Raw genomic sequence first — 19,393 nt, 5'->3', positions numbered from 1 at the left:
AGTCGCTGAGAGCAGATCACGACTGAGGGGGCAAATCGCTGTGAGCGGGACTTGGCTGCAGGGGGCCAGTCCCTGTGAGTGGGTCAGGGCTGCGGGGGCAAATCGCTGTGGGCGGTTCAGGACTGCAGGGGGCCAGTCCCGTGAGCAGGACAGGGCTGCAGGGGGCCAGTCCCTGTGAGCGGGTCAGGGATGCGGGGGGGAGTCACTGTTCGCGGGTCTGGACTGCAGGGGGCAAATCGCTGTGAGCCGGTCAGGACTAAGGGGGCAAGTCGCTGTCAGCGGGACAGGGCCGCGGGGGCAAGTCGCTGTCAGCGGGACAGGGCCGCGGGGGCAAGTCGCTGTCAGCGGGACTGGGCTGCAGGGGGCCAGCCGCAGTGAGCGCGACAGGACTGCAGGGGGCAAGTCGCTGTCAGCGGGTCAGGGCTGCGGGGGCCAAGTCGCTGTGAGCGCGACAGGACTGCAGGGGGCAAATTGCTGTGAGCGGGACAGGGCTGTGGGGGCCAGTAGCCGTGAGCCGGTCAGGACTGAGGGGGCAAATCGCTGTCAGCGGGACAGGGCTGTGGGGGGCAAATCGGTGTCAGCGGGACAGGGCTGCGGGGGCCAGTACCTGTGAGCCGGTCAGGACTAAGGGGGCACATGGCTGTCAGCGGGACAGGGCTGCGGGGGCAAATCGCTGTCAGCGGGACAGGGCTGCGGGGGCCAGTACCTGTGAGCCGGTCAGGACTAAGGGGGCACATGGCTGTCAGCGGGACAGGACTGAGGGGGCACATGGCTGTCAGCGGGACAGGACTGAGGGGGCAAATCGCTGTCAGCGGGACAGGGCTGCGGGGGCAAATCGCTGTCAGCGGGACAGGGCTGCGGGGGCAAATCGCTGTCAGCGGGACAGGGCTGCGGGGGCAAATCGCTGTCAGCGGGACAGGGCTGCGGGGGCCAGTACCTGTGAGCCGGTCAGGACTAAGGGGGCACATGGCTGTCAGCGGGACAGGGCTGCGGGGGCAAGTCGCTGTCAGCGGGAGAGGGCTGCGGGGGCATGTCGCTGTCAGCGGGACAGGGCTGCGGGGGCAAGTCGCTGTCAGCGGGACAGGGCTGCGGGGGCAAGTCGCTGTCAGCGGGACAGGGCTGCGGGGGCAAGTCGCTGTCAGCAGGACAGGGCGGCAGGGGCCAGTCGCTGAGAGCAGATCACGACTGAGGGGGCAAATCGCTGTGAGCGGGACTTGGCTGCAGGGGGCCAGTCCCTGTGAGTGGGTCAGGGCTGCGGGGGCAAATCGCTGTGGGCGGTTCAGGACTGCAGGGGGCCAGTCCCGTGAGCAGGACAGGGCCGCGGGGGCAAGTCGCTGTCAGCGGGACAGGGCCGCGGGGGCAAGTCGCTGTCAGCGGGACAGGGCCGCGGGGGCAAGTCGCTGTCAGCGGGACAGGGCCGCGGGGGCAAGTCGCTGTCAGCGGGACAGGGCCGCGGGGGCAAGTCGCTGTCAGCGGGACAGGGCCGCGGGGGCAAGTCGCTGTCAGCGGGACAGGGCCGCGGGGGCAAGTCGCTGTCAGCGGGACAGGGCCGCGGGGGCAAGTCGCTGTCAGCGGGACAGGGCCGCGGGGGCAAGTCGCTGTCAGCGGGACAGGGCCGCGGGGGCAAGTCGCTGTCAGCGGGACAGGGCCGCGGGGGCAAGTCGCTGTCAGCGGGACAGGGCCGCGGGGGGCAAGTCGCTGTCAGCGGGACAGGGCCGCGGGGGCAAGTCGCTGTCAGCGGGACAGGGCCGCGGGGGCAAGTCGCTGTCAGCGGGACAGGGCCGCGGGGGCAAGTCGCTGTCAGCGGGACAGGGCCGCGGGGGCAAGTCGCTGTCAGCGGGACAGGGCCGCGGGGGCAAGTCGCTGTCAGCGGGACAGGGCCGCGGGGGCAAGTCGCTGTCAGCGGGACAGGGCCGCGGGGGCAAGTCGCTGTCAGCGGGACAGGGCCGCGGGGGCAAGTCGCTGTCAGCGGGACAGGGCCGCGGGGGCAAGTCGCTGTCAGCGGGACAGGGCCGCGGGGGCAAGTCGCTGTCAGCGGGACAGGGCCGCGGGGGCAAGTCGCTGTCAGCGGGACAGGGCCGCGGGGGCAAGTCGCTGTCAGCGGGACAGGGCCGCGGGGGCAAGTCGCTGTCAGCGGGACAGGGCCGCGGGGGCAAGTCGCTGTCAGCGGGACAGGGCCGCGGGGGCAAGTCGCTGTCAGCGGGACAGGGCCGCGGGGGCAAGTCGCTGTCAGCGGGACAGGGCCGCGGGGGCAAGTCGCTGTCAGCGGGACAGGGCCGCGGGGGCAAGTCGCTGTCAGCGGGACAGGGCCGCAGGGGCAAGTCGCTGTCAGCGGGAGAGGGCTGCAGGGGCAAGTCGCCGTCAGCGGGACAGGGCTGCAGGGGCAAGTCGCTGTCAGCGGGACAGGGCTGCGGGGGCAAGTCCCTGTCAGCGGGTCAGGGAGTCAGGGTGCGGGGGCAAGACCCTGTGAGCGGTTCAGGGCTGCGGTGGCAAATAGCTGTCAGCGGGTCAGGGGTGCGGGGGAGCCAGTCCCTGTGAGCGGGACAGGGCTGGGGGGCCAGTCCCTGTGAGCCGGTCAAGGCTGGGGGGGCCAGTCCCTGTGAGCGAGTCAGGGCTGCGGGGGCCAGTCCCTGTGAGCGGGTCAGGGCTGGGGGGGCAACTGGCTCTGAGTGCGTCAGGAGAGAGGGCGCAAGTCGCCGTGAGCGAGTCAGGACGGAAAGGGCAAGTGGCTGTGTGCGGGTGAGGACGGAGGGGGCAAGAGGCTGTGAGGAGGGGGGGTGGCAGAGGGTGGGGGGAACAGGAGGTGGAGCAGGAGGGTGGGGGAAACGAGGAGTAGGAGGAAGGGTATGGTCAAAGGAGGGGGGTTGGGGGGGGAAGGGCGGGAAGAAGGAGCAAGAGGGTGGGGCAGGAAGGAGGAGGAAGAGGGTGGGGGGGGAAGGAGGGGGTGGAAGAGGGTGGGGGTGAGTGGGGAGGATGGTGGGGGGAGGAGGAGGAGGGTGGGGGGAGTGGAGGAGGAGGAGGAGGATGTGAGGAGTGGAGGAGGAGGAGGATGGGGGAGTGGAGGAAGTGGAAGTGGAGGAAGAGGAGGAGGAGTCGAGGGGTGAGTGGAGGAGGAGGAGGGTGGGGGAGTGGAGGAAGTGGAAGTGGAGGAAGAGGAGGAGGAGTCGAGGAGGAGGAGGAGGGTGGGGTGAGTGGAGGAGGAGGAGGAGGAGGGTGGGGTGAGTGGAGGAGGAGGAGGAGGAGGAGGGTGGGGGGAGTGGAGGAGTCGAGGAGGAGGAGGAGCAGGAGGGTGGGGGGAGTGGAGGAGTCGAGGAGGAGGAGGAGGATGGGGGGAGTGGAGGAGTCGAGGAGGAGGAGGAGGAGGAGGAGGGTGGGGGGAGTGGAGGAGTCGAGGAGGAGGAGGAGAGGAGGAGGAGGATGGGGGGAGTGGAGGAGTCGAGGAGGAGGGAGGAGGAGGAGGAGGATGGGGGGAGTGGAGGAGTCGAGGAGGAGGAGGAGGATGGGGGGAGTGGAGGAGTCGAGGAGGAGGAGGAGGAGGAGGAGGATGGGGGGAGTGGAGGAGTCGAGGAGGAGGAGGAGGAGGAGGATGGGGGGAGTGGAGGAGTCGAGGAGGAGGAGGAGGAGGAGGAGGATGGGGGAGTGGAGGAGTCGAGGAGGAGGAGGAGGAGGAGGAGGAGGATGGGGGGAGTGGAGGAGTCGAGGAGGAGGAGGAGGAGGAGGAGGATGGGGGGAGTGGAGGAGTCGAGGAGGAGGAGGAGGAGGAGGAGTCGAGGAGGAGGAGGAGGAGGAGGATGGGGGGAGTGGAGGAGTCGAGGAGGAGGAGGAGGAGGAGGATGGGGGGAGTGGAGGAGTCGAGGAGGAGGAGGAGGAGGAGGATGGGGGGAGTGGAGGAGTCGAGGAGGAGGAGGAGGAGGAGGAGGAGGAGGAGGAGGAGGAGGAGGAGGAGGAGGAGCAGGGTGGTCGGTGGGAGAGATAATGGGAAATGCAGATGCTGGAGAATCCAGTTTAACAAAGTGTGGAGCTGGATGAACACAACAGGCCAAGCAGCATCTCAGGAGCACAAAAGCTGATGTTTCGGGCCCAGACCCTCAATCACAGACGGGGATGGGGTGGGGGAACTGGAATAAAGAGGGAGAGAGGGGGAGGCGGACCGAAGATGGAGAGAAAACAAGCTTCAAAATCTCCCCTTGCCCCACTGCATCCCAAAACCAGCTCAGCTCGTCCCCTCCCCCCACTGCATCCCAAACCTGTTCTTCCTCTCACCCATCCCTCTGTCCCACCTCAAGCCACACCTCCATTTCCTACCTCTACCTCATCCTGCCTCCTTGACCTGTCCATCTTCCCTGGACTGACCTATCCTCACCCGACCTCACCTCTACTCTCCTCAATACCTATCTTGTTTTCTCTCCTTCTTCGGTCCGCCTCTCCCTCTCTCCCTATTTATTCCAAATCCCTCTCCCCATCCCCGTCTCTGAAGAAGGGTCGAGGCCTGAAACGTCAGTTTTTTGCTCCTGAGATGCTGCTTGGCCTGCTGTGTTCATCCAGCTCCACACTTGGTTCACGTGGATTCTCCAGCATCTGCAGTTCCCCATATCTCTCCTCCTCCTCCTCAACTCCTCCATTGCCCCCCCAGCACACCACTCCTCCTTCCACCCCACCCTCCTCCTGCTCCGTGATAATAAAGGAGGAGCAAGAGAAGGGTTGGGGGGGAAAAAAGAGGGTGGGGGGGAATGAGGAGGGTGGTAGGGGGTGGAAGGACGAGGGTGGTAGGGGGGAAGGAGGGGGGTTGGGAGGGGAAGGAGGTGGAGGGGGGTTGGGGGGGGAGGAGGAGGGGGGGGTTGGGGCAATGAGGAGGAGGGTAGGGGGTGGAAGGAGGAGGAGGGTAGGGGGTGTAAGGAGGAGGAGGATAGGGGGTGGAAGGAGGAGGGGAGTAGGGGGTGGAAGGAGGAAGGGAGTAGGGGGTGGAAGGAGGAGGGGAGTAGGGGGTGGAAGGAGGAGGGGGGTCAGGGAAAGGAGGGTTGGGGGGGAAAGGAGGAGGGTTGGGGGGGAAAGGAGGAGCGTTGGGGGGAGAAAGGAGGGGGGTTGGTGGGGAAAGGAAGAGGAGGGTGGGGGGAAAGGAGGAGAAGGGTGGGGGTGGAAGGAGGAGGAGGGTGGGGGTGGAAGGAGGAGGAGGGTGGGGGTGGAAGGAGGAGGAGGGTGGGGGTGGAAGGAGGAGGAGGGTGGGGGGTGGAAGGAGGAGGAGGGTGGGGGGGTGGAAGGAGGAGGAGGGTGGGGGGTGGAAGGAGGAAGAGGGTGGGGGGTGGAAGGAGGAAGAGGGTGGGGGGTGGAAGGAGGAGGAGGGTGGGGGGTGGAAGGAGGAGGAGGGTGGGGAGGTGGAAGGAGGTGGTGGGCGGTGGTGGTGGAAGGAGGAGGAGGGTGCGGGGGTGGAAGGATGAGGAGTGTTGGGGGGGGAGGATGCAGGAAGAGGGTCGGGGGGGAGAAGGAGGAGGGCGGGTGGGGGAGGAGGAGGAGGGCGGGTGGGGAGGAGGAGGAGGGCGGGTGGGGAGGAGGAGGAGGGCGGGTGGGGAGGAGGAGGAGGGCGGGGTGTTTGAGAGTGGGTCAGGACTGCAGGGGCCAGTCGCTGTGAGCAGGTCAGGACCGAGGAGGCAAGTCGCTGTGAGCGGGTCGAGACAGCAGGGGCAAGTCGCTGTGAGCGCGTCAGGGCTGCAGGGGGCAAGTCCCTGTGAGCAGGACAGGGCTGCGGGGGACAGTCCCAGTGAGCGGGTCAGGGCTGCGGGGGACAGTCCCTGTGAGCGGGTCAGGGCCGAGGTGGCAATTGGATGTCAGCAGGTCAGGGATGCGGGGGCAAATTGCTGTCAGCGAACAGGGATGCGGGGGCCAGTCCCTGTGAGCGGGTCAGGGCTGCGGAGGCAAATAGCTGTCAGCGGGGTCAGGTGTGTGGTGGCAATTAGCTGTCAGGGGGTCAGGGCTGCGGGGGCCAGTCCCTGTGAGCGGGACAGGGCTGCGGGGGCAAATCGCTGTCAGCGGGTCGGGGGTCAGGGTGCGGGGGCAAGACCCTGTGAGCGGTTCAGGGCTGCGGGGGAAGAGTCCCTGTGAGCGGGTCAGGGCTGCGGGGAAGAGTCCCTGTGAGCGGGTCAGGGCTGCGGGGGAGAGTCCCTGTGTGCGGGTCAGGGCTGCGGGGGAGAGTCCCTGTGAGCGGGTCAGGGCTGCGGGGGAGAGTCCCTGTGAGCGGGTCAGGGCTGCGGGGGAAGAGTCCCTGTGAGCGGGTCAGGGCTGCGGGGGAAGAGTCCCTGTGAGCGGGTCAGGGCTGCGGGGGAAAGAGTCCCTGTGAGCGGGTAAGGGCTGCGGGGGAAGAGTCCCTGCGAGCGGGTCGGGGCTGCGGGGGCCAGTCCCTGCGAGCGGGTCGGGGCTGCGGGGGCCAGTCCCTGCCATCGGGTCGGGGCTGCGGGGGCCAGTCCCTGCGAGCGGGTCGGGGCTGCGGGGGCCAGTCCCTGCGAGCGGGTCGGGGCTGCGGGGGCCAGTCCCTGCGAGCGGGTCGGGGCTGCGGGGGCCAGTCCCTGCGAGCGGGTCGGGGCTGCGGGGGCCAGTCCCTGCGAGCGGGTCGGGGGCTGCGGGGGCCAGTCCCTGCGAGCGGGTCGGGGCTGCGGGGGCCAGTCCCTGCGAGCGGGTCGGGGCTGCGGGGGCCAGTCCCTGCGAGCGGGTCGGGGCTGCGGGGGCCAGTCCCTGCGAGCGGGTCGGGGCTGCGGGGGCCAGTCCCTGCGAGCGGGTCGGGGCTGCGGGGGCCAGTCCCTGCGAGCGGGTCGGGGCTGCGGGGGCCAGTCCCTGCGAGCGGGTCGGGGCTGCGGGGGCCAGTCCCTGCGAGCGGGTCGGGGCTGCGGGGGCCAGTCCCTGCGAGCGGGTCGGGGCTGCGGGGGCCAGTCCCTGCGAGCGGGTCGGGGCTGCGGGGGCCAGTCCCTGCGAGCGGGTCGGGGCTGCGGGGGCCAGTCCCTGCGAGCGGGTCGGGGCTGCGGGGGCCAGTCCCTGCGAGCGGGTCGGGGCTGCGGGGGCCAGTCCCTGCGAGCGGGTCGGGGCTGCGGGGGCCAGTCCCTGCGAGCGGGTCGGGGCTGCGGGGGCCAGTCCCTGCGAGCGGGTCGGGGCTGCGGGGGCCAGTCCCTGCGAGCGGGTCGGGGCTGCGGGGGCCGGTCCCTGTGAGCGGGAGAGGACTGCAGGGGCCCAGTCGTCAGCAGATGTCCTCTCTAAGTACACTGTTTTGAAGGCGAGAGGTCCAATGATATCAGTTAAGCCCCCCTTGTTTTTGTATTGTGTACTTCTGACATATGCGCAAATGGACAACCTCACTCTCCTGCAAAGCTGCAGAATGAATCATGCTGCAATATTTGTCAACTCTCAAATGAGCACTGATACGTTAGTAAATCTCACATCAATAAACTGACCTCTCAAGGTTCTCGCCTTCTAGAACTGTTTGTACTAGTAAATAACTCAAGCCAGGATGTTTGGCCAAGTGTTTCTTTGATCTGAACTTATTTTTCAGCACCTTGCTGAAATCACGCACATCTTCACCTGATGTTGTCTAAAAATGTAAAATAAATCAAATTTAGTTAAGAATTAATAATGAACCAATCTACTCAACTCACTCTATAATCCACGCTTTCCCTGCTAAATGTCTTTGAAGATGTAAAATTAAAGAGTCTGCAATTCTGAGGGAAAAAGTCGCTATCTTTCTGTAAGATTATGATAAAGGTTAGATATGTCTGAATGTGAGTTTCGAACAATTAAGCTTGAGTTTCATACAGTCGTACAGCATGAAAAAAGATCCTTTGGTCCAACCAGTCTATGCTGATCACAATCCCAAACTGAACTAGATACACCTGCCTGTGCTTGGCCCATATCTCTCCAAAGATTTCTATCATCTTTCTATCTTCTGGCTACAACATCACCTGAACAGAATTCTCCATCTTGTGGTCAAATACTAAAACTATACAATTAACTCATTTCAAATGATACACAGATCCAGGATTCACATTAGTGGCCTTTCTGGTTGAATTGCTAATTATTTTAACACCAGTGCATTTTTTGTCCAATTATGCCATGTATAATTCCTGATCCAAAATTCATCTCATTGGATTTTTTTTTGGTTTTTTGTATTGAGTCGAAGATGAGATCAATACATTGGTGAGAAATTATCTTGGTTTGCAGATTCAAAGTCACTATAGTCCCAGACGGGACCACAGGACTGCTCTCACAGTGGACAGAGAGATAACTGGAGGGGGTTTAAATTGAAGGTTGCCACACCTCAGATGAGGAGACAGGTTGAGAAGGAGACTCCTTCATTGTAACTTCAGGCAGTGTAGTATTCCATGCTGTTGGTATCATTCTGAATTACAAACCAGCCAACTGAGCTAACTGGCTCCCAGGCAAAATATACAAACAGTTTGGATAGATATGAACACCAAAGGAAAGTCGTCACAGCTGTGACAGTTTCAGATTCATGCATCCCCTGACAGAAGATACAGTCCAGGAGAGCATACAGTCTATAGACCAAGAGGTAATCGGATCTTGGAAGAAAGATGTTACAAAAAACTGTGAATCCAATTGGCACAGGTAGCATGGAGGATTCTTTTTATATTCACGGGATGTGGATGTTGCTGGCTGAGCCCAATTATGAGGAACGGACGGCTGGAGGGAGGAACGGATGGCTGGAGGCGGCGGGGGGAGGAAGGAGCAGGACGGGGGGGGGGGGAGAAGGAGCAGGACGGTGGGGGGGGGAAGGAGCAGGACGGGGGGGGGGAAGGAGCAGGACGGGGGTCGGGGGGAAGGGAGATGAACACAGCAGACAGGCTGACATCACCTCTACACCCAGAATATTCAGACCCTTCAGAAGCGTTTCTCCCTGCGACTCCTGAAACAGACACTCGCAGCCATGCGCCGGCACCTCCACACACTGCAATCCAGCCTGCCCCAGCTCAGAGCCTCCCTCTCCCAGACCTGCTCAGGACCGCTGCTGTTTTTTATCCTCCGCAGGATCCACAGACTGAACACCCAGTTCCACTCAGCTTTACTGGACACCAAAAATCCTAAGTACAACCAACTCACGGGCCCCTGCCTCCCACAAGAGGATTCCTGCGCCTCCCAAATCCCGAGTCTGGACCTGCGCCGCCGCCATTGACCATGAAAACACGGCCGGAGACCCCACCGATGACGTCACATCCACCTCCGCCGGCCACACCACTTCCGGAACCGCTGCTGCAGTCACCACCTCCACTTCCAGGTACCACACCACCCTCACCGCAGCCGCTGCCGCCCACCCCGATCCTCCAACCGCCGACGGAACCCCGCCCATGGCCGACGGAACCCCGCCCACGGCCGACGCCGACGGAATCCCGCCCACGGCCGACGGAACCCCGCCCACGGCCGACGACCTCATCGCTCCGCCCACAGCCAGCAGCCCCAGAGGAGACAGCCACACCCGGCCTTGCCGCATGTTCACAGTCTCCCCAGACCTCCCACTGACTGAGGACGAACGGTCAGTCCTCAGTGAGGGGCTCACCTTTGTCCCCCTACCGCCACACATCAACCAACACCAGTCACGATTGGACATAGAGCAGTTTTTCCGCCGTCTTCGCCTCCACGTCTACTTCTTCAACCGGGAGCCTAACCCTCCCTCCACTGACCCCTTCACCCTCTTCCAACACAAGTCCTGCTCCTGGACACCACCCCCAGGCCTCCTACCCTCCCTCGACCTCTCCATCTCCAACTGCCATCGACACATTAACCGCCTCAACCTCTTCACCCCTCTCACCCACTCCAACCTCTCCCCTGCAGTACGGGCAGCCCTCCGCTCCAACCCCAACCTCACCCTCAAACCCGCAGACAAGGGTGGCGCAGTGGTAGTATGGCGCACTGACCTCTACATCGCCGAGGGCAGACACCAACTCTCTGACCCCACCTCCTACCGCCCCCTTGATCATGACCCCACACCCGAGCACCAAACCATCATCTCCAACACCGTTCATGACCTCATCACCTCAGGGGACCTCCCACCCACCGCCTCCAACCTCATTGTTCCCCAACCCCGCCTGGCCCGTTTCTATCTCCTTCCCAACATCCACAAACCTGCCTGCCCTGGTCGACCCATCGTCTCAGCCTGTTCCTGCCCCACCGAACTCACCTCCACCTATCTGGACTCCATTTTCTCCCCTGTGGTCCAGGAACACCCTACCTACATCCGTGACACCACCCACTCCCTCCCCCTCCTCCAGGACTTCCAATGTCCTGGCCCCCAACACCTCATCTTCACCATGGACGTCCAGTCCCTATACACCTGCATTCCGCATGCAGATGGCGTCCAGGCCCTCCACTTCTTCCTGTCCCGCAGGCCCGACCAGTCCCCCTCCACCGACACCCTCATCCGCCTTGCCGAACTCGTCCTCACCCTCAACACCTTCTCTTTTGACTCCTCCCACTTCCTACAGACTAAGGGGGTGGCCATGGGCACCCGCATGGGCCCCAGCTATGCCTGCCTCTTTGTAGGTTACGTGGAACAGCCCCTCTTCCGCACCTACACAGGCCCCAAACCCCACCTCTTCCTCCGGTACATTGATGACTGTATCGGCGCTGCCTCTTGCTCCCCAGAGGAGCTCAAACAGTTCATCCACTTCACCAACACCTTCCACCCCAACCTTCAGTTCACCTGGGCCATCTCCAGCACATCCCTCACCTTCCTGGATGTCTCAGTCTCCATCTCAAGCAACCAGCTTGTAACTGATGTCCATTTCAAGCCCACCGACTCCCACAGCTACCTAGAATACACCTCCTCCCACCCACCCTCCTGCAAAAATTCCATCCCATATTCCCAATTCCTTCGCCTTCGCCGCATCTGCTCCCACGATAAGACATTCCACTCACACACATCCCAGATGTCGAAGTTCTTCAAGGACCGCAACTTTCCCCCACAGTGATCAAGAACGCCCTTGACTGCGTCTCCCGTATTTCCCGCAACACATCCCTCACACCCAGCCCCCGCCACAACCGCCCAAAGAGGATCCCCCTTGTTCTCACACACCACCCCACCAACCTCCGGATACAACGCATCATCCTCCGACACTTCTGCCATCTACAATCCGACCCCACCACCCAAGACATTTTTCCATCCCCACCCCTGTCTGCCTTCCGGAGAGACCACTCTCTCCGTGACTCCCTTGTTCAGAGAGATGGAGAGACAGAGATTGTGTGTGTGGCGGGGGGTGGGTTTGGAGAAAATGGGAGAGAGAGAGACAGAGTCGTCGAGTTGTACAGCAGGGAAACAGACCCTTCAGTCCAACTCCTCCAGGCCGACCAGACACCGTAACTGACTAGTTCTGTTTGCCAGCCTGGAGCCCATATCCCTCCAGCCCCTTCCTATTCATGTGTCCCTGCAGGTGACTTCTCAATACTGTGAGTATAACAGCCTCTGTCACTCCTCTGGCAGTTCATGCCACACACAGACTACACTCGGGAGAACACGTTGGCGCCAAATCCCCCTCCCATCCTCTGAGAAAAGGAACCGGAAATGACATCACCAACCCAAGGAAACCGGAACACTGAAAGAGAAGGCGGGACCTAACTCCAGCGCTTCCCCGGATGCTCCCTGATGATTTTACCCGGAATGGTGCCGAAACGTCTGCAAACTAACCTTCCAGCTCAGTGAGCAATCTGACATCCAGAACCTCAACCCTGAGCTACAAATCTTCTCAAAACTCGATAATGCTTTGCCACTTGATTAACAGGTGCATCCTTTTTTTAAAAAAAAATAAACTTTTTTTGCTGGATGTATGACTGACTGACCAGTGTTTATTGTCCTTCCTTAACTGACCCTTGGGAGCTCTGCAGACCAATGCTATCAACGTGGATTTCACAAGCTCCAAAATCTCCCCTCCTACCACTGCATCCCAAAACCAGCCCAGCTCGTCCCCTAATCTGTTCTTCCTCTTCCCGATCCCCTCCTCCCAGCTCAAGCCAAACCCCCATTCCCGACCTCCAAACCTCTTCCCACCCGCTCGAGCTGTCCGTCCTCCCCACACTGACCTATCCCCTCCCTACCTCCACACCCACACTCACCTCGACTGGCTTCATGTCTGCCCCTTTAACTTAAGACCAGAAGACATCGGAGTGGAAGTAGGGCCATTCGGCCCATCAAGTCCACTCCACCATTTAAATCATGGCTCAGGGGCATTTCAACTCCACTTCCCTGAACTCTCCACGTTGCCCTTGATTCCTCGTGAGATCAAGAATTAGTCGATCTCTGCCTCGAAGGCATCCAACGTCCTGGCCCCGACTGCACTCCGTGGCAATGATTTCTACAAGCCCGCCACCCTCTGGCTTTACAAATGTCATCTCATTTCCGTTTCAAATTTACCCCCTCTAATTTTAAGGCTGTGCCCACGGGTCCTAGTCTCCCGGCCTCACGGAAACAACTTCCTAGCGTCCACCCCTTCCAAGGCAGACATTATGTTGTAAGTTTCTATTAGATCTCCCCTCAACCTTCTCAGCTCTAATGAGTACAATCCCAGGATCCTTAGCCGTTCATCATATGTCAAACCTACCACTCCAGGGATCATCCGTGTGAATCTCCGCTGGACACGCTCCAGGGCTAGTATGTCCTTTCTGAGGTGTGGGGCTCAAAATGGGACACGGTATTCTAAATGGGGCCTAACTAGGGCTTTATAAAGCCTCAGAAGCACATCGCTGCTTTTATATTCCAACCCTCTTGCGATAAAGGACAACATTACATTCGCTTTCTTAATTACGGACTCTACCTGCAAGTTAACCTTTAGAGAATCCTGGACCAACACTTCTAGATTCCTTTGTACTTGAGCTTTACGAATTTTCTCACCATTTAGAAAATAGTCCATGCCCGTATTCTTTTTACCAAAGTGCAAAACCCCACATTTACTCACATTGAATTTCATCAGCCATTTCCTGGACCACTCTCCTAAACTGTCTAACTCTTTCTGCCGCCTCTCCACCTCCTCAGTACTACCTGCCTGTCCACCTGTCTTCGTATCATCGGAAAACTTCGCCAGAATGACCCCGGTACCTTCATCCAGATCATCAATACGTAAGGTGAACAGCTGCGGCCCCGACACCGAAACCTGCGACACCAATCATCACCGGTTGCCATGCCGAAAAACAGCCTTTTATCCCAATTCTCTGCCTTCTATCAGACAGCCAATCCTCAATCCAAGCCAGTAGCTCATCTCGAACACCATGGGCCCTCACCTTGCTCAGCAGCCTCCCGTGAGACACATATGAAAGGCCTTTTGGAAGTCGAGATAGATAACATCCACTGGGTTTCCCTGGTCTAACATACTTGTTACCTCTTCAAAGAATTCCAACAGGTTTGGCAGGCACGACCTCCCCTTACTAAATCCATGCTGACTTGTTCAAATCTGACCCTGCACCTCCAGGAATTTCAAAATCTCATCCTTGACAATGATTCAAGAATTTTATCAACTACCAAGGTCAGTTTAATCGGCCTGTAATTTTCCATCTTTTGCCTTGATCCTTTCTTAAACAAGGGGGTTACAACAGCAATTTTCCAATCATCTGGGACTTACCCTGACTCCAGGGACTTTTGAAAGATCACATCCAAAGGCTCTGCTATTTCCTCAGCCACCTTCCTCAGAACTCTCGCATGTAGCCCTTCGGAGCCAGGAGATTTAGCAACTTTTAGACCTTTTAGCTTTTCTAGCACTTTCTCTTTTGTAATGCCTACCGTACTCAACTTTGCCCCCTGACTCTCCCCAAGTGTTGGCATACTACTCATGCCTTCCACTGTGAAGACTGACACAAAATACTTATTAAGTCCTTCAGCTACTTATCTCCCATCACTAGCCTTCCAGCATCAATTTGGAGCAGCCCAGTGTCTACTTTTGCCTCATGTTTGTTTCTTATGTACTGAAAGAAGTTTTCACTGTGATTTCTAATATGACTAGCTAGCCTACCTTCATATTTGATCCTCTCCTTCTTTATTGCTCGTCTGTCTCCTCTGCACCTATCTTCCCCTCTGTCCATCTTCAATCTGCCTTCCCCCTCTCCCTGTTTATTTCAGAACCGTCTCCTCCTCCGTCTTTTCTGATGAAGGGTCTCGGCCCGAAATGTCAGCTTTTGTGTTCCTGAGATGCTGCTTGGCCTGCTGTGTTCATCCAGCTCCACACTTTGTTATCTTGGATTCTCCAGTATCTGCAGTTCCCATTTTTTTTTATTTTGGGGGCAGCTGCTGTCAATACCCACCCAAACAAAAGCTTCATTTGTCATTTTCAAAATTGGTAATAGCCCACAATCTGCTGAGTGAACAAAGAAAGTATGCATTTGCCTGTGACTCTCAGATGGATTTCTTTCCGATTTATTTATTCTTTAATGAGACATAGCTGTTGCTGATTGTCCAGCATGAACTGACTTCTTGAACAGCTTCATGTTGCTGTACAGAGACCCACAATGCTGTTCCAAAAGAGATTACGAAGATTGACTCAGTAACTACCATTCATTTCCAAATAAGTTTGTGAGTAGCTTGGAGGTGATTTTTACTGGGGTTAGTGCTACCATGTCTGATGTCCTTGCCCTTGAAGATGAGTTTTCTTAGTCTGGAAAGGTGTGTGTCAGAATAGTGGGTAAAAAATGTGGCAGTGCATCTTGTGCAGGGACACATTATTGTCTCTTGGAGTTGGCTGTAGAGAGAATGGATACGGTGCCAATCAAGGGGCTGCTTTGGCCTCGACTCAAGATTGTTTTCAGTGTTGTTGGATCTGCACCGTCATTGACACACTTCTGACTTGAGAATTGGAGGAGGGCTGCAGGCTTCGGAGTGTCAGCAGTTTCTACATCAAATCGCAGAGTCGTCTTGCTTTGTCTCTGAGTCTGTGGTCCCGAATGATATCTAAAACCAGGTCATCTCTCTTGTGAGCTTGTTATTCTAAACTGGACATTGCGGTTTCTTTACTCAGAGAGTAGTCAGGGAATGGAACGCTTTGCTTGCAACGGTAGTAGATTCGCCAACTTTCGGTACATTTAAGTCGTCATTGGAAAAGCACATGGACGTACATGGAATAGGCGAGGGAAGCAGAACGACCATTCATGGGGTGGGAGGTCGGGGGGGCGGGGGGGGGAAGAGATACATACATTTAAGCTAAAAGGCTCAGAAGGAATTTCAGGAAAGAAAAGACACCCAGAAGGTGCTGGGTGTTTGGAATTCATTGTCTGGGACTTTAGTTGAGGTGGTGGATAATCTTTTCACATTAAAGAAAAAGGGTTGGTACAGCACTTAAAATGAAATAACCTTCAAGGCAACGGGCCTGTTGCTAAAACATGAGCCGAATGTGAACTTAGTGTGGCTTCAGTGGTTACAGACACAATGGAATCAAGTGCTTGTTCAATTCACACGGATGATCCCTGGAATGGTAGGCTTAACCTATGATGAATGGCTAAGGATCCTGGGATTGTACTCACTACAGTTGAGAAGGTGGAGGGGAGAACTAATAAAAACTTACAAGATAATGTATGGTTTAGAAGAGGTGGACGCTAGGAGGTTGTTTCCGTTAGCAGGGGAGACGAGAACCCGTGGGCACAGCCTTAAAATTCGAGAGGGTCAATTTAAAACTGAAATCAGACGATATTTCTTCAGGCAGAAAGTGGTGGGCTTGTGGAATTCATTGCCGCAGAGTGCAGTGCAGGCCGGGATGTTGGATGCCTTCAAGGCAGAGATCGACAAATTCTTGATCTCAAAAGGAATCAAGGGCTACGCGCAGAGTGCAGCGAAGTGGTGTTGAAATGCCCATCAGCAATTATTTAAATGGTGGAGTGGACTTGATGGGCCGAATGGCCTTACCTCCACTCCTATGTCTCATGGCCTTATGGTCTAATTCTGGAGAATTCTCTTATTCTATGATTCTGAAGCAGGGGACAGTGAGTGGACAGCACAGGACAGTTCACCTAATTTCTCCTTTACCAATCTTCTATCTGCCTCCCCACTTCTCCCTATTTTTTTCAGAATCCCCTTCTCCTCCCCCATTTTTGAAGAAGGGTCTCGACCCGAAACGTCAGCTTTCTTGCTTCTCTGATGCTGCTCGGCCCGCTGTGTTCATCCAGTTCTACACCTTGTTCTCTCAGATTCTCCAGCATTGGCAAGTTCCTACGATCTCTTGAGGAAACTTACTTGTTTTTGCACCCAAACTGTGGTGAGAATGTGGAACGCACTGACTGTGTGGGTGGTAGAGGCAGAAACCGTGATAACATTTAACAAGTCTTTGATTGGGCATTTGCGATGCCAAGGCATACAAGGCTCTGGGTCGAGTGCTGGGAAATGTGATGAGAATAGTTTGGGACTTGCATCTTGTGAGGGCACATACAATTTGCTGAAGGGTCTGTTCCATTGCCATAGCACTCTATTGTGCTGTCCCTCAATGATCCTATGACAAGTAAGTGAAGGTTTACAGAAACAGATAGTTTAAGGACAATGCCAAGAGGAAAAGTGATGCACAGGCAAAGTGCATGTAAGAATTTAACCAAGGATTAACACCATTGAAGAACTGGAATTTGTGCCAATGCACCAAACGTGCAGATGAAAATGCAGTGCCCAGTTTGATTGCAAACTGCAACAACCACCAGTTAGTAACATGATCAATGGAAATATCTGAATGCCTGTTGTTGTGATCTCAAGCATTTACCTGCGTCGAGTGAAATCCACCACCATAGTTCTGTTGCATCGGTGGCCACCTCGCAATCGGTGTTGCATAGTCAATATCATTCCTTGACAATGCTTGAAGCAAGGCATAAGCAGTGGTTTCCACAGTCATCGCAGAAGCCTGTGCTGCTTCAATTGGATACGGCTTCTCGTCCTCCAACAATGGAGGCTTTCCAGGAACCAACATCACAATCTGTCATTTGAGAAAGGGATTAGCTGAGAATAAAGTTTACATCATATAGATTTTTGTTTGCATTTCACCAACACAACAATGGTTTTGCTGGTCAAGATCCAGCATTATCTCACCACTGATGTCTGTAACATTCTCCATACTTCCCGCTCAGTGATGGGTCCTTTTGTTTGGGAAAAATAGGCACCTTCAAATGCAAATGAATCAAGATGAGCTTTAGTTTCTCTTCAGGCTACATGGCAGTTATTACAAGATGTTATGAACAAAAGGTGTAGGAGCAGATGAAACCATTCATAGCATCAGTCTGGATGATCTTCTTGCCCTCATCCTGAGGAGGCATCACAGATCTTAACTTACACGCAATTCAAATTATTTCATGCAATGACATGACTGAATGTTCCGGATACTGCAAATGCCATGGCACCTGGCAGCATCCCACAAACTGTATTGGAACAATATGCCCCAAGGTAACCACACCAACAGTAAATGTTTTCCAGTACATTTTTAAACACTTGTGACACTCACATTTCAGAGAAAGATGACCTATCACGCAATCGGCAGACAAATTGTCCTGACCAATTATGACCTCAATGTATTCTCAATCATCAGCAAAGTAATGCAACATCTGGATGACAGTGCTGTCAAACAGCTGCACACTAAGGTTCAGTTTACTTTTCGTCATGCCACACTTCTCGTAACCTCGTTCAGGATTTACCACAAATATGATCAGAGATCCTCAGCTTGAAAAGGAAGGAAAGTGCAAACTGTCATTTCCACCAAGGCAACTTCTGATTGAATGTGGTGTGAAGCAGAGGAATGGAAAATTGAGTCAGTGGCATTCACTGGATACCTGCACTGGTTGAAGTCATGTCTTCATTTGAACCAAAGTGGAGACATGAATGTTCATTGAATATTGTCCAGGTGTCTAGCAGAATTCATGACTTTTCCAACAGTGAAGTCAACGATGAGAAAATACAGTGAGACTTGGACAACGATCAGGCTTGGCCTGATAAAGGATAAGTAACATTTGCACCATACAAGAGCTAAGCAGCAATCAGCTCCAACAAGAGCAAATATGACCATATCAAAAAATTCCATGTCCTTACCCTCACATCATCCTTACATTTTTTTTAAACGTGCAAGTGTTATCCAAGCCATGCAGGGCAATGGGCCAGGTGTTGGAAATGAGGTAAGAACAATTCAGTGCTTGTCTCTGACTCTCACAGAATCAGTGAGCTTAAGAATTTATTTCTCCTGTATTGTAGACCACTGAGGTGCTTGGCTATCCACTTAATCAAGGTTTACACTGATCTAAAACTAAACTGGAACGGTTATATAATCAGCAGCAGCCAGGTCCGTGGTACAACCCGCCCTGCTGTGGGACAGGGTCAGGCAAATCCAAGTGAGTGATCGTGGTTGGAGACTCATTCGTTGGGGGCATAGTTTCTGTAGCCACATTTGAGATACCAGGGCTGTGTGTTGCTTCCCTGGTACCAAGGTCAAGGACATCTTTGAGTGGTTGCAACAAATTCTTAAGGGGGAGGGTGAGCAGCCAGAGGCCATTGTGCACATTGGTACCAATGACGTAGGTAGAAAGAGGGATGAGATCCTCCGGACTGTGTACAAGGAGTTAGCAAAGAGGCTGAAAGGCAGGACCTAGAGGGTAATAATTTATGGGTTGCCACGAGTGCCACATGTTATTGAGTTAAGTCAGAGAATGATAGGTGAGATGAATGCATTGGTTAAGGAGCTGGTACTGGGGGCAGGCTTTCAGGTTCATGGATAATTGTGACCGCTTCTTGGGCAAGGGGTGACCTGTGTAAGAGGGATGGGTTGCACCTAAACTGAACGGGAACAAATACCCTCACAGGGAGGTTTGCTAGTGCTACTTGGGAGGATTTAAAGACTGGCAGGCAGCTGGGAACCAGAGCAGCAGGTCAGCAAGCAGATGAATTGATGGCAGGTACATGCGAGGACCAATAAATCAGAAAAGAATGGCAGTCAGAGACAGGTACATGAACATGATGGCACGAACAAGCTGAAATATGTTTATTTCACTGCAAGGAGTATTACAGGTAAGGCAGATGAGCTTAGAGCCTGGATCCGTACATGGGACTCTGATGTTGAGGCCATTACAGAAGCTTGGTTGAGACAGAGACAGGACTGGGTGCTCAATGTTCCAGGGTTTCATTGCTTGAGACAGGATAGAGGGGAAGATAAAAGAAGGAGGTGCACTCCCAACCTGTGGGAAATGTTATATCTGCACCCAGAAAGGGCATTCTGGAGGGCTTGCCCACTGAGGCAATAGAGGTAGCGTTCAAAAATAAGATAGACACAATCACTCTGATCAGATTAAACTAATAGCCTGCTCCCCTGTTGCCACTGACACACTGGGGAACAAATATGTAGGCGGCTTTTGAAACGATGCAATAAGTCAGAGTTGTCACAGTCAGTGAATTTAACCTCCCCGGTATTGACTGGGACTC

At 56.1% G+C, this 19,393-nt stretch overlaps 1 protein-coding gene across 5 annotated transcripts in view; it reads right to left on the bottom strand.

Moving 5' to 3' along the window:
- LOC132208377 (pregnancy zone protein-like) overlaps positions 1 to 19,393 on the bottom strand; it is an 86,831-nt gene that overhangs the window by 39,335 nt on the left and 28,103 nt on the right. For 2 of the 5 annotated variants that reach the window (XR_009444451.1, XR_009444450.1), the window contains exons 1-2: positions 9,149 to 9,266; positions 7,434 to 7,570 (exon numbers count right to left, since the gene is read on the bottom strand). Coding sequence is in view for 1 of the 5 variants with exons in the window: in XM_059643982.1 (XP_059499965.1) it covers positions 16,701 to 16,910; positions 17,024 to 17,041 (228 nt within the window). In the remaining 4 variants the exon portion in view is untranslated. Of the gene's footprint in view, positions 1 to 7,433; positions 7,571 to 9,093; positions 9,267 to 16,700; positions 16,911 to 17,023; positions 17,095 to 19,393 lie in introns of those variants that run through there. The other 3 variants (XR_009444452.1, XM_059643982.1, XR_009444453.1) reach the window with 3 other exon arrangements.

This window comes from Stegostoma tigrinum, unplaced genomic scaffold, assembly GCF_030684315.1.
Source record: "Stegostoma tigrinum isolate sSteTig4 unplaced genomic scaffold, sSteTig4.hap1 scaffold_371, whole genome shotgun sequence".
Classification (NCBI taxonomy): Eukaryota; Metazoa; Chordata; class Chondrichthyes; order Orectolobiformes; family Stegostomatidae; genus Stegostoma; species Stegostoma tigrinum.
The sequence above is the reverse complement of the archived record's forward strand: the minus strand, read 5'-3'. Positions and strand labels throughout refer to the sequence as shown.